The sequence below is a fragment of the Symphodus melops genome (genome assembly GCF_947650265.1).
Source record: "Symphodus melops genome assembly, chromosome: 2".
Lineage (NCBI taxonomy): Eukaryota > Metazoa > Chordata > Actinopteri > Labriformes > Labridae > Symphodus > Symphodus melops.
This window is the reverse complement of record NC_136692.1, coordinates 15,869,567-15,884,443: the sequence shown is the minus strand read 5'-3', so window position 1 is coordinate 15,884,443 and position 14,877 is coordinate 15,869,567. Positions and strand designations below refer to the sequence as shown.

At 39.0% G+C, this 14,877-nt stretch overlaps 1 protein-coding gene across 2 annotated transcripts in view; it reads right to left on the bottom strand.

Moving 5' to 3' along the window:
- Positions 1-14,877, bottom strand: part of LOC306820688 (voltage-dependent T-type calcium channel subunit alpha-1I-like) — a 125,535-nt gene that overhangs the window by 21,844 nt on the left and 88,814 nt on the right. For both annotated transcript variants that reach the window (XM_079338610.1, XM_079338611.1), the window contains exons 28-31: positions 13,905-13,975; positions 7,505-7,583; positions 6,924-7,045; positions 4,398-4,841 (exon numbers count right to left, since the gene is read on the bottom strand). In XM_079338610.1, the coding sequence (XP_079194736.1) occupies positions 4,398-4,841; positions 6,924-7,045; positions 7,505-7,583; positions 13,905-13,975 (716 nt within the window). The remainder of the gene's footprint in view (positions 1-4,397; positions 4,842-6,923; positions 7,046-7,504; positions 7,584-13,904; positions 13,976-14,877) is intronic.

The following is a 14,877-nucleotide window of genomic DNA, read 5'->3' as shown; positions in this document are numbered from 1 at the left end:
GTTTAATTTCTATTTGCTCTACTTTTCCCTCTTTACATTCCCTGGTTCCCCACCTCGTCTTTGTTTCTGTCTTTTTTGTTTGTTTACGTTTCCCTGCTCTCTGCCTCAGCAGGCGTGCCTCTAAAAATACCTGTTTTCATGCGCAGGTGCTCCAATATTTTGAGAGCATGATTATAAACGCAACTTGTATACCGGCTTGCTGTTTGAGATGCAGCAATCAGCGAGCTGAAGAATGAGAGTCACCACCGTCACTGCCCCCCACTCATGGTATTTTTAGAGCGCTGGAGAAAGCGGGCATTTTATATCTTTACACGTGTGTGCATTTCGGCACGTGGATCTGAAAAGTTGGAGCGGAGCGTGTACAGTATGTATTTTTTTAAGTGTATTTGCGTCATTGGAGTAAAAAGTCATGCGTAGAGCAGCAGAACGTTATGCATAAAAACAGTTCCAGATGCTTTGCAGACCCGCAGAGCATGGCATGATGTGCTGCAACAACTGTGGCTGTGCATGAAGTAAACTACGTCTTTTGCTTCAATAGTTTTATGAAATCTTTGGAACATGCCATTCAACATACAATCTCTTTCTTATTTTAGTTTTTGACTGAACAAGCAGGAAGAAGGCAAGAAACTACAGTATGTCATTTTAAAGACAATCGTGCCTATCATGTATTATTTACATGTAATAATACACTCGTGTTCTTCTCCTAAACCTTTCTTGAATTGCTTTCATTCTTGGGTTCCACATCAGAGTCACAGCACTGTTTTTGAGTGATGGTTTGATACCTTTTTGTTCCTTTTCTGAAAGCAATTGTCATCCTAAAACTTAGGCTAAGAAAGAGATTTTAAAAAAATTCATACAATTCTGTTTTTTTACAGCCATAAAGTAATAATCCTATACTGATAACATATGATTGCTACAGTACACTTGTTGTAAGCTGAGTTCCTGAGTCCAGTGAAAACTCAAATGTTTTAACATGAAACTCCTTTTTTAAGGTTGGTAGTAACTCGGTGCGGTACCTTATTTCGAGTCTTATAAATGATGCTAACTGCTAATGTTGGTGTCACAGTTAGGGGGCTGCGCACAGCGAGAAATCCTGAAATGGTGGTGGTGGTACATCGGCATTCAGGATTCCAACACTTGGGAAATGCACACAGTCCCCGCTGGAGTGCTATGGCTAACCACTTTCATATAAAGAAGTTTATGGAAGGAACTACTATTCAAGAAGTCACATCCTTTCCTAAATGCCCGCTTGATTACTGTGGAATGCTGCGTTTAAAGGCTTTGTTGACTAAAATTCTACCAAAGATTAAGAAAAGGAAACTTAATAGACCTTGAAGTCCTGCTTTTAGAAATCTGCAGAGAAAACGCGACACACAAAGTTGTATCTGTAACTATATAAGAGGAGAACTGTCCATTACAATAACAGAGAAATTAAATGTGTTACCAGGACAGCACAAAGACGAGGAAATGGATAATGTTTTGACATTAAGTTAAACGCTGAATAGAGTTCTCTTTAAATCACAGCGGCCTGTTATCTAGATCAGGGTTTCTTAACCTTTTTGACCTTGGGGCCCAACATTTTCAGGGCAAGGTAGTCTGAGGCCCAATCGAGTGAATGGTTCTGATTTAACTTTTGCGGTCATTTTTATTTAATAGCTATTTGTGTCACTATGTTGTAATAATGAATACTGTTCTTCATTTGTATGTTTTTTAATCAATATATCAACCTATACATTGGCTATTTATGCATTAAACCTTGCACAAGTTAAGATCTTTTAATTAATTTTGCTCATATAAAATCATGTTTTAGTGCATGTTTGTCAAATAAGTAACACAATATAAACTTAGCAACAAAAGCAATACAATTAGGTGCTCAATGAAGTTAGGTAGATTTGGTGAAATTAAAAAGAGCATTCTGTTTTGTGTAGCGCTGCCCCCGTTGACGTCATTATTTTTTCGTTTTAAGAACCTCTCCATGACGTTTCCATTCAGATTCAGGCGCCGTTTACACGGAGACGCAGTGACAGTAAGACGAAACATTTGGACATGGGCAGTAGTCGAGAACAAACAACAATGGCGGCGGCTATGTGCTTCAGCAGCTATTGGCGTTGTATCGTCTTTTAAAACAGAACCTTGATATGATACATCGTGTATGTCGCCGCCGAAAGAGCAACGAATACTTGCGGCAAATAGTTCAACCTTTACCCTTTCGACCATACGCAGCATTTAGGTAAGACTTGGGAGAACTAGCCGCTGAGGAGGATGTTGTGGAGGAAGTGGTTATACTGCTGAGTGTCGCGTGTGTCGCGTTGTAAAGTTCCACTGCCCACTACTGGTGACAACTACATCGTTTTCACTCAGGCAAGACCTGCCGTGTAGACGGTCTGAACTTCGAATCCGGAGTGCGGTCGTTTCGATGCATTTCTGTCATAGCGTCTCCTTGTAAAGGGGGCCTCAGGGTAGTCACCTAGCAGAGTTGAGACTTCTCCATAGACGTTAAGCTAAATATTCTTCTCCTTCTCGTGATGTAGGCCTACTTCTAACTGATGATACTGCCTCTGGTGGTCGGAGAGTATATTGCAGGCCAACGATCACGGCCCTTACGGCCCACAGATTTAAACATATTATCCCCTCGCGGCCCTGCAGGTGGCGCTCGCGGCCCTTCGAAGGGCCCCATGGTTAAGAAACCCTGATCTAGATAAATCTCAGCTGAAGGGAAACCTGTCAGTATCACGGACAAACAAAACAGTGGCAGTCGGGTTATATGTCTAGTTTAGTGGTGGATGTTTTAGCCGAACTCAAACACCGAACTTTCCGTGGTCAAAACTTTCCAATTAAAACAAAGTATGGGCCAAAAGATACAAATTGTGTTCAGACCTCTCCAGTAATGGGCAAGCTGAGAAATGATGCTGAGGATAATCTAAATTCTGTGTTGTGTTTTTAAATGATAATTTTCTAGTTCAGCTGATTTCTATTATTAATGCTTTTAAATTAGCAAAGTCCATTGGATAAAGGACTGAGCATTCATGAGTCATACATTTGGAGACAGACTTTTTATTGCTCATTGAGCCGGCCCCGGTCGCGTCTGCAAAGTGCTTGTTTGGTCTGACCAGCTGGAGAAAAAAAGAACACTTCGGAATAACAATGAATATTGCATTACTGATAGATAACAAAAGGGATTAATTTTCTGTTTATGTCATAATTAGCCATCCATGCGCTCTGTGAGCAGCTTGTCTTGGTACCTTGAAAAACAAAACAACACGTCTCCGTGGTACTCCACGGTGAAGTGCCACTACATAGTGACTCCTGACATGCATCATTGCTGCAGTGATTAGATTGGTGATCTGGTGATTGTGTTGTTATATGACCGGTGACTCATCTTTCTGGCACGGCTCTCTGAATTCAGAGAGGATGTAAGAGGACTCCAGGAGCTTTTTTTGGATAAGAGATTAGCGGTCTCAGAGCCCATCAGGTCTTCACTCGTGATCCTGCATGATTAGTGTCGGCTGAGCTCTGACTATGACGGGGAAGGTGAACACATGTTACTGTTGAGTGTAGGCGAGACATAAGCTACTTGTCTTTAGTGTTTCATTCAGTTGTTTGCCTGTTATGTCAATGCAAATAAAAACATCAAACTTCACTTTGTACTTTTAAAGACAGAATTTTGTATTTTACAGTGTGAAGGCTGGGAATTAATTAGGTGGTATGCAGACCAAAAGGATCTCTACAGTTCAAATAATAACTCATCGTCAAATAAAGCTTGGTCATCGGCCCTGTCTTAAAAAATATGACAATATAGAAATCTCTCAAAAGTCATTCCTTTTTTACATTTTCATTATTTAAACGTGTAAAGAAATGTCAACCTACCCAGTGAGTGGTAAAATTGCGAACACTTTTACCAAGGGATGATTACAGGGATTGTTGTACCTTTGCGCCCAATCATACAAACAATAAAGCCTTTTTGTTATTTTAATTCTGCTGAGTCGTTTTGAAACCAGGTCCAAATCACTCTGACACTATTTCTTTGTATGAATGTTCAGATGAATGCGTTTGTATTTCTGTTAGAAATTCAGATTATAAGCAGTTCTTGTTTTACTCACCAATTGTTCAACTTCCTTTGGAAATATTTACTTACTGATTGGAGCAGTTTCTACATGCCCTTTTCCCTTTATAGTTTTTCTCATTCTTTCTGATTTGCACAAAACAGCCGTCTTCTTGTTTCTCGAGCCTGGTTTTACGTCCATTCGCTTTGCCTTTCAGCTAAGTAAATGTCAGGTGTAGTGACAACGATATACCAAAAACAACTGAACAGCCCAACTTGTGATTCTGCATTATTAAAAGTAGCAGTGTGGCTTCATTAGCTTTGCATGTTCTTAAAAGTCTAAAAGTAATCTTACTTCAGCTGGAGAGAAGAGTCGACATCTCCTGTGCGTGTGCCCTTCATGAGCTGCACTTCCTCCTCCGTCTCGTAGAGGAGCCATCAACCCGACACCTGCAGTCCCTACTGCCCCTGCTGCAATGGCACCGGACACTCCTCCACCCACACCGGCCCCGCTCACAGCGCCGCCCGTGGCCCCGGCGATGGCTCCAATGCCTCCCATGCAGCAGAGGCCTCCCTGAGCCAACTCCATTTCGATCTCTGCGTCCATCTCGGCGTCCTCCTGCGCCTCCTTGTTGGAGTCGTCCAGGTGCTTCATGAGCACGGCCACCACCACGTTTATCAGAACAAACTGAGCCGTGAGCACAAAGGAGACGAAGTACAACGGGGAGATAAACTGCAGGCCAGCATGGCAGCCGTAGTCGCTGCCCGGACGGTCTGGTGGGCACTCCCTCAGTGTGTCCTTATGTGTGGAGGGGGGTTGGGAGAGTTAGGGGCAAAGGAAGGAGTCAGAAGAAGAAGAGTGGGTGGACAAAATGTAAGAATTGAAAGATTTCAGTGATGACAACACAAAGAAGAACAGGAAGAAAATCAGATGGTTGAAGATAAGTGGGAGAGCATTTTAACATTTAATCATATATTAAAGCTTCCCAGTAGACTTTACTTGGAAATAAACTACGTTATAGTTAGAGAAAAAAAATATGGTCCCTATTTAAATTGGGAAGTAATAAGAAAGATTTGTAGGCTTTGTGAGTTTGTGTGTGTGTGTGTACTTCACGAATTACATAATACTACAAGCCATGTACAAAGACACTCTCCATAGACCACCTCCAATGCTGGCCCTATATTACTTTTTTCTTATTATTAACTATTGTAGGCCACCCTCCAAGGCCTCGTATACTCGGTAGCCTTTCTCTCCACGTGACACCACGACCAGTCTTAAGAGTGCAGGTGAGTGAGTGTTAAACTACAGCTATATTTACAGAAAGTCAGCTGAAGGGATTCCATACTTGAGGAATTGTTTCAGTTAAAGATACATACAAACTTATTTGTTGCTTTTACCTCACAAACATTATTTCCTAACATTGATTTATTTTTTGTATTGATTATATTTCTTGCTTTGTGTGTTTTCATGGGTATACAGTATAAAGTCTTCACATTGCATTCTATTTTATTTTATTTCACCTTTTGGATTTTTTTAAATTATTCTTTATATTTGACATTTTTTTAAATTGTATTTGAAATGTTGGTAATTGCTTGTTATATTTAAGTTCTTGTTATTTTGGCTTTATTTCCCTTGTTAACGGTTTTTTGTACCAATACAAATTCCTTGTATGTGTAAATCTGTGTAAATCTCTGATTCCGATGTATTTGAATTGCACTAGCTGCGAGTGTTCAGTATGCTTTTGATTTTATTTTGAGGAAAAAACTTTAAATTGGCAGCTGGAACACACTCGACTCTTAGTCCAATATTTGGACTAAATTTCCACCAAAAATAAACATATGCTTGTTTTCGTCCTTGCTCCACCCCGATAATGAGGCCCAATGCTCTGCTTCCCCTTACAACCCTTTTTTAAAATGTTTTGTTTGCATGTGTCTCTACATGTCTTGGCACAGTGCTATACCCAGTTTTTTATGACCCCGTTCTCATCATTTTTCCGGTAAAACACGACTATAGTGCCACGATCAGTGACCTTATTACTCCTACTGTAGACTTTTCCAGAATAGAAGGGCAGAAAAACTCCTGTAGCAATGACCGAGAGGTTTAAAACACATCACAGTGTCTTTGTTTTTCAAACTCTGCATATTAGTTTAGGGAACAAACAGATAAGTAACACCCTTATACTCAATGAATCAGACTCATTCAGAGAATCATTGGCACAATTTGTAATAAGTAAAAATAGCACGATGTTAAACTTTCACATGTCTGCTTGCTGTAAGCTGGAGGCTCGATTAATTTTTCAGTCTCTCTCTCTTTTCTTTTTGCACTCTCTGAGAGCCTAATCAGCATTCATTCTTGTAACTCACTAGCTGTGATCAAATGTTAAGCTCCAGGTACTTGGTTGTGATTAGAGATTGAGACTTGATTGAGGTGATAGATGAGTGATTGAAGATCAGAATTAAAGACTTCGACTTTGTGAGAGTACATATCAAACCTCACAGAAGATTCTGTTACTTTTTTCGAAACACCGTCTCTGCTTAAAGACACACTTATTACTTTGTGGTTTCCCCAGTGATTACATTGTCTGCCACTTTGATCTGAACTGAAGACCCTCAATTACAAGTCTGCAGTTCAGCTTCTGTCTGCACTCAGATTGGTCTAAAATGGTTTTGCTGACTGAAAAAAAAAGAAGGAAAATTACATGCTTGTAAATATCTCAGACTCCCGTGCCCAATTTCTTATTGACCCTCGTCTCAGAAAATAAGTGCTGTCTCTCCTGGTAGCAGTCTGGAAAGTAAAAAACGATCAGCTAACATGGCCTTGTCGTAATGACAAATGATGCCAGATAAGTTGCGATACAAACTCTTTCCCAAACTGTATTACCTTCATGATGCCGTTCCAGTTGTCCCCAGTGGAAACCTGGAAGAGTGTGAGGAAGGCCATCCCAAAGTTTTCAAAAGTGGCGTGTCGGCTCATTCCCTCACACGGGTAGTCAGCATTACACACTGAGAAAAGGCACGATGATAGGAAAAGAGCGGGTATGAGAAGGAAAGGGTTACGAGCTTTCACTGATGAGTATAATAAAACATTTCACGGTTTACAAAGTTTGTCTTTTTCTTCATTTTTGTCTTTGAGCAATAGACTCAACATAAAGACTCATAAACAATCACATCTGACTGTTTGTCTGATAGCTGGAGTGGTTCAGGAATCATGATCTTAAACGATCTCAAGGAGAAGTTAGTCGTGAAGAAGGGGTAAATTATACACTGGGCTTATTAAGTTTCAAAAATAAAACTGTGGATTTTTTTTTTTCATGATTTGTAAAGTCACAAAATATGAAAAGCCTGGGAGAAGAACATTATGCTGGAATCATTACTTTGAAGGCGTTTTCTTCTTTTTTTGGTTTCAGATATTCAAACATTTGTCACTCAATTAGCAACAAGGACACGGTAGCACAGACTTACCCAGCTCCCCAAACAGCTCCACCCCCAGAGCTGCATAGATGAAAAACAGCAACATGAAGAGCAGGCCCAGGTTTCCCACCTGTAAAACAGAAAGACAACACACAGAGAAGTCCTATAAAAGCAGTTACTGATAAGGTTGTTTCTACTTTTAAATTAAATGTAATTCTACAGAAGGGGGAGAGAGTCAGAAATCGTTATTTGTTCATCAGTTAAAGGATGCCTACTATCACACAATGTCACTTAAAACATGTAGATGAAAGAGAGAACGTAGTTTACTGTGATGTTCAGTGAGTAGCAAAGATGTATGCCCAATGAATAAAGTCGAATCCAAAAGCACGTTGGCGTGGTCAAACATGTTTGGAGAAGCTTCAAAAGTTTTAATCATTCGAATATGCAACTGATATCCTTGAAGCCTTGGAGCAGGAAGTAGACTGAACACTGTTGAGGAAATGTATAGATACTTGACCTCAAGAAAGATGGAGGAGACTCAAATGGCTTAGGTTGAAGTTCTTTATATATGACTAGCAAAAGAAATTACATTAACAACAACAGACAGGTAATACGATGTCTTGCCAAGCCAGTTCATCCTATGGGCTAGTCAAATGCCATCACATGGGATGATGCTAAAGTCAGTTGCATGTTACCCTACACTCTACTTAAAAGCTAAGCTTGTGATTTGACACAATAGGAGTGAGTTTTTAAAAAAAATCCAGGGCAGACACTCTGCCAAACAAGCCAGATATGAGAGGAGACACAGAGTGGACTTGTTTGTCTGGTTACAGCGAATCGTATCTGTACTGCTGTGACTGCAGAGAGACCCAGGGGATGAGTTTATTGTCTGCACATCGACAGAGACACATCACAAACATAACAGCGACAAATGCAATCAGCACCAAAAACCAATGCACAAGAATGTACAGAGAATACATTTCTATGAAATGAGGTAAAACTGGCTGTATTGGTTAAAAAAAATATTGATAAAGGATATCCTCTTGGATGTTTGATAGGGTTGAAAGTTAAAGTGCAGCATTGGTAAGAGACAGCCATGGCTACACTAAAAAAGTGTTTAGATAAAATAGAACGCTGAATTGGAAGGATATGTTCAGAGCTGAGATGATGATGATGTTTGCCAAATATGGAATGGTTGCATCTCAAGTTGTCGCCCCATCCTCATCATCTGCATCAAGGATGAAACTTTTTTTTTTTAGCAGTTTTACAATCTGATCATTTCTGATACAAAAAACCCAAACATCTTCACAACACTTTAATCGTCTACATTTCCCCCTGATTGCTTTATTACCTCTCAAACATGTTGATTGACATTTTGATAAGAGACGAGAAGATGTTTTAATTAATGACGTGTCATGTCGCAAAGCTGCAAAACACTATGCAGTGTTGTGTACTTGGTGAAGAGATTAAAAAATGTAACCGCTTCAGTGGAAGTGAAACAAATAGTCAGAATCTCCTCACCATGTCATGAAATAGGAAGACAGGATTCTGTTGAGGATATTTGAAATGCTAAACGACATTTATAATGTTATCTTTTTTTTTTCCTTTTTGAAAGGTCATAACATTAAACAGGCACACTCGAAGGTAACCAAAAATGGTTGTAAACAAAGTGAACAAAATCAAGCCTTAGAAAAAAACCTTCAAGGGAGGTAATGTGCTTACTGATGATGCATAAGTTACATGAGGTTTGTATCACAGCAGCACATACAGCAACAGAAAGACAGCTTTCAGCAGCAACTCCTTATATAGCAGTCTTCGATGCAACATTTGGTGTTTCCATGACAACGATGAACATGCCACATCTGTCATGGCGGCTCATGGTGGCTGTCGAGACAAGACACGTGACACTATAATTTTTGACAGCTGTTGGAAACATTTGAGGTTCTGCAAGCACTCAAGAAAAAATGATTTTACATAGGTTGAGTCAACTATTAAGTCATTGATATTTTCATGTAAACTGAAATTCTAAATATTGTCCTTTTACCAAGCATGAAACCTTCCATGTTGAGCCGTCACAGATGTGCAGTGTTAATGCGTTAAGGAACTTCTGTGGTGTTATTGCAGACACTAAGCTGCATGAAGCTGGCTAATTCACCTTTCAGAGAAAGCAATGCAAGGCTCTCAAATATGCGCCTGTAGACTTTGATTAAATAAGCAAATAGATGGAGAAAGAGTGAACTAGGAGGGAATAAGACGTATAGTTTAATCTAAGAAGAGCGACAGAGGGAGGAATGAGTGAGGCAGGAATGGGAAAAGCCCACGGACAGCTTTCTTTCTCTCCACACTCATGCATGTTGATGTTTCCTAGCGGATATTAAAAGCTAAACTGCCTGAGGCAGTTTGTGGCTTGTAACTTAAGCCCATGTGATGTCTTAAGATCCCTCTAGCAAAGAACGAAAGCACACCACAGGGAAGGTATAAGAAACAGATTGTTGGATACTATATGGAAGCAGTTGAGCTGGCAGCCAGGCAACAGAAATGTGCGAGAAACACACACTTTGATATTTATTATATCTTTGGTTTCCATAGAGAACAAACCTGTACTGAGCTGCAAACTTTTAACACTGTTTATTGAATGTGTTCTTTTCTGTGTAATGAAATCATGACTCATTCAGTGTTCCGAGTCATAGGGGGTCCTGTTTTGTTACAGTTGTATGTAATTTGGTAGTGTGACACAAGTCGTGCTGACACACTAGAAGGTGTTACACCTGTCTCAAACTGAAAAGAAAGACCACTCTTAAAGGCATAGAGGGTTAATTTATTCCTTAGATAAAATCCTCCAGGTTGAGGACTTAAGACACCTTCAATATTTCATTCATTTTTACAACATTTATGAGACAGAGGAGAAGAAAAGGTGACACGGCTAATTCAGAATTTCACCTAAGACGCAGTGTTGCATATTTACAATTTCACCTTCCGCTGCCCCTTCAAAAAAATCTGTTACTGTTTGTTTCCTTAAATACCACATTTACATGGTCAGTGGATCCTTTTGATTATCCTCACAATATTTTTGAATTGTAAATGTGTTTTTGGATACAGCAATCAGACGAGGAATTTACACGAAACGTTCACTTCTCTCCAGATGTCTCTCGTATTTTGATTTAATAGATTTTTAAAATTAAGTCACTCAAATTCTCTATTTTAAAAATAAACATTATCATTACAATGTTAAGAGCCTTTAGATATTTAGTTATTGTGGAAAACATTTCTCTATGATGCAAATTGACTTGTTGATTGTTGGCTTCAGTGGTTGTCTAGACAGAAAAGGCTACTTTACAACACATTAGCTCATCCGATTCTTCACATTATAAAAATACACTGAAATAAATGAAATGCTTTTAAATTGACTACATTTTTTTTTATTTCGATCAGATAGAAAAGAGTCTTTTTTGCAGAGTAACGCATGCTCTTCATATGATAAACAACAAAAAGACAGACAGACCATTGCAGAGCAGTTTAAAAAATATATATCAGATTGATATATATTTTTATGGATTGCTTCATCTTCATAAATTTGTGGATTATCTTTTAATTGTGTCAACCATGTGAGAGTATTTCTTTTCAGGTTTGTGAAGCTAATAATACTTGTGTAAGAGATATTACAGCAGCAGAGTTATATTTGGTTTGGAGCCAACTGTCTGTTGTCTGAGAGATTTTACTTAACATAGATGTTTTCTTCATGTCTTATATAGAGTCAAGTATTTGTGGGCAGTCTTTGAATCCGAATATAATGAACACTGTGAAGAAGAATACTTTGGCCAGTGACTGCAGAGATTGTGAGATCCTGAGCACGATGTCGGTACCTGCAAGGTTCTGGTCATCAAGCATGTAGTCAATCATTGTGAAGTCTTGGTCAAGCATGTTTGAGTTATTGTCTGTGATGTATATTATGTAATTATGTTGTTTGACCATGGCTAAATAAATCTAAGATAATCCACAAGTCTGTTTGACAATGTTCTCCTCATTCATTCAACACAGATAGAGAAACCCCCACCTTACACAGATACAGTCCTGAAAACCTATACTTAATACTGAAAGGTTATTTTAACTGTTTTATAAATCACAACAGTGTTTTTCACTTCATCTGTGCTCAAAGTGTCTTTACATTTGGATGAAAAACACTTTTTTTTTTTTTAAATCTGCAAAGCTTTGTGTGTGTGCAGATGGAAAACAGGGACTATCGATCGCAGGCAGAACTAAAGCAGAGGGAGATTTCTGTCACTGTGTGTGAGCTTGTGTTCATTGGTGCTTACGTTTATATCTGTGTATCGTGTGTACATTCTGTGCTTCAGAAAGAAAACAACTCCTCCCAGAGGGCTCCAGTCAGAGCATCGACTTGGTTGTAGGACTCAAAAAAAATCCACCTCTGTTTGCACAAAGTCTCTACTTGACAAACGTCTGTAATAAAGACACTCTATATCTGTTAGGCGTGTTTGTTTTTCTCAGGTTTCTTTTCAAAACAAAGCTATATAAATATAGGGATCTATAATGTCAGGCAAACAGAGGATATGCTTCTTTTACATATGCACGAAATGATGTATCACAGCCCAAACAAGATGCAGAGGATGAAAAATGTTGTCTTCATTTATCTGTGGGTTTTTTTTAAAGTCACGTTGAGGCTTTTAGTGCATTTTAAACCACTAAAACAGAGTTCAGATTAAGTACTGAAACATGTCTGCATTATCAAAGCTGTGCAGCGTAGTAGTTTTTTATTTTGATACACTAAAAAAAACCTGTTTTCAAACTGGTAAGAAACTCCTTGATCAGATATTTTCACATCTGAATGTTTTATTTGAGGTGTGATTCAGTTAGCTTGTTGTTTTTTCTTTCTGTGCTTTCTGTCATCAGACGCTGTTCTCCACACCGCAGCTTCGCAAACAAAGATGATGCATAATATACGATCTGATGAGTTACAATAAGATTCAAATTAGGACATAATTAGGACTAACGAATAATCAAAGAACTAGCAAAAACAAATACAGGAACACAATGGATATTCCATAACAAATTCCAAAACCAACCCAAAGTGAATCCGTCTGTCTTGTCTAAGTATAAACGGGTACAAACACATCAGTGAGCTTAATGTGGTGTCTCATTCAATCACTCCTGCTGCGCTAAATACTACCTAATGCACCACATCTGCAGATGAAAACAGTATGTGATACACCCGATCAGAACCATGACAGTTAAATCATGAGGGAGAATGTTCCTTCCAAAGTCAGATCCTATATGTTTGACCCATGTAAATGTACAGTCTCTGAGATAGGGTTGAAAAATGTAGTATAATAAAAGAGGTGTCAGAAACGACAGATCAACAGGCTGGTGTTTTGTTGACAGTCTTGACAGGGGATTTATTGACACAAACACAATCAATATGAAACCTTCCCTCTGGACTAAAAGCACCCCCTCCATGTCCATATTAAAGCCAAGGCAATGTCCTCTCTGGGAGACTTAACTCAACAGATGACATTACAGAACATCCAGAGCTATTTACGGTTTGAAGGGCAGTTTGACAAGCAGCATGCCAAAGATACGTCATCAGTTATCCACCATTAAGTGGGCTGTGCCTGATCTGTCTTTTTCATGGAACATGGTTTCAGCTTTAGGCTTTGAAAATACCTACGAATTAAATATTAAACCTAATAATAATATCATGGTTGGATGTCCAGCTGCAGCAGCAGTTAGAACACAACTGGAAAGATGATCAGAAAAGAGGGAAAGAAAGAAATTAAAGGAAGAAAGAACCTCAACTCTTATTTACAAGTGATTGACAAGAAACCATCTTACTTGCAGTGTGCTCATTGTATTTTCACTCAAACTCAGAATAACAAGTTTGCTTTCCAACCAAGGAAGCCATCTAATGAAAGTTAAGTGTAAAACTTTCCTCTGCTCAAAAAGAAGCCAATTTGTTGAACTCTGCAACATTTATTCTGTTCACAGGAGACTTGTTAGATTGCATATATTGCTTAATATTGCTCTTTAAATTCCACAATGTACCCAAAACTCCAGGACAAGTAAAAACGTTGAGATATATTACATTGGGCAAAGGCGAAGGAACAACATGTCTTCTTGTGTGCCATGGGAGCAGAACGTTTTAGCTGCTCTTTTCTCTTCCATCCTTGAGGGAATAAAATAAATCTGATATTGAAGCCACAAAGGCCTCAATGTTTCCTGACCTGAATAAATGAATATATAAAAATTGAACAAAGGGTTACAACATTTAGGGCAAAATTGAGCCACAGCCCGGCTACTAAGGATGATAAGTCTTCAGAAGTCTTCTATTTACACTGATCATTTATCATTTCGAAAATGGTAATTGGCTCCCGTGTGTTCTTCTGATAAGCCAGAGGAGATTGTGTATCTGTGTGTGTGTGTGTGTGATGACACATACCTGAGGAAGAGCCTGGACCACTGTATCTAACAGAGCCCTCATCCCTGTTGCCATTTTCAACAACTTCAGCACTGTAAAAAAATCAAAGGAAGACACAACGTTAGCATCAACACAAAAGTGTTTGTCAGTGTGGTACTGAGGTTAAATCTACAGATATAGAGAGACACAGAGAATGGAGACAAAAGATGCCACAGAGATAGAGGGGAACAATCAGCAGAGATCAGAGGGAGGCAGAGAGGGAGTAGGAGAGCGATAACAGACGATCAATGGATGGAAAAGGATCCCGACTGTCCATTAGAGACCCTTCACCATTCCCAGAGGTCCAATTTCAGGAGGAACATGTCTGTGGTCGGTTGCAAGAAGAAAAAAGTGCAGTATTCGTGTGATGGGGACCAGCGCAATCAGACAACAAAGCCTACCGAGAGGTAGATGTTGTTTGATTGAGGTTGTGTGTGAGAGAGACAAAAGGGGGGTCTCATGGTGACAGTGTAGGGTTTGAGCAATGTCTTGATCATCCCTGGTTTTAGTTCATGACACAGATGTTAGATTTGTGTGTCGGTAAATGTTTCTCAAACAATCAGCTTCATGCTAACAGGACAAAAGGGTTTAAATATGAAGAATGACGGATGTGTTTGCCTAAGATATTGCTGTCTTAAAACTCAATTTAATACGCCTGTTTCTGTTCAGAATAACATAAGGTTACTTTTTTTGTGAACCCAAAGAAGAAACAGTTCAATACTTTTGTGAAGCAAGATAAATATATGGTAAGAAAAAAAGAAAGCGTTCAATTAATATAACTGATACTTTATTACTTTAACGGTATGTATCCAGTTTAATTGAATCCCTCCGTTTCTTCAGACTTTTTCTTTTATTCAGCTACTGTAAGACATAGAAACCAATACAATCGGACTATTTAACATTCATTTCCACACTCACCCGAGTTAGTAAAGATTTAGGCAAAGTGGCAACATTT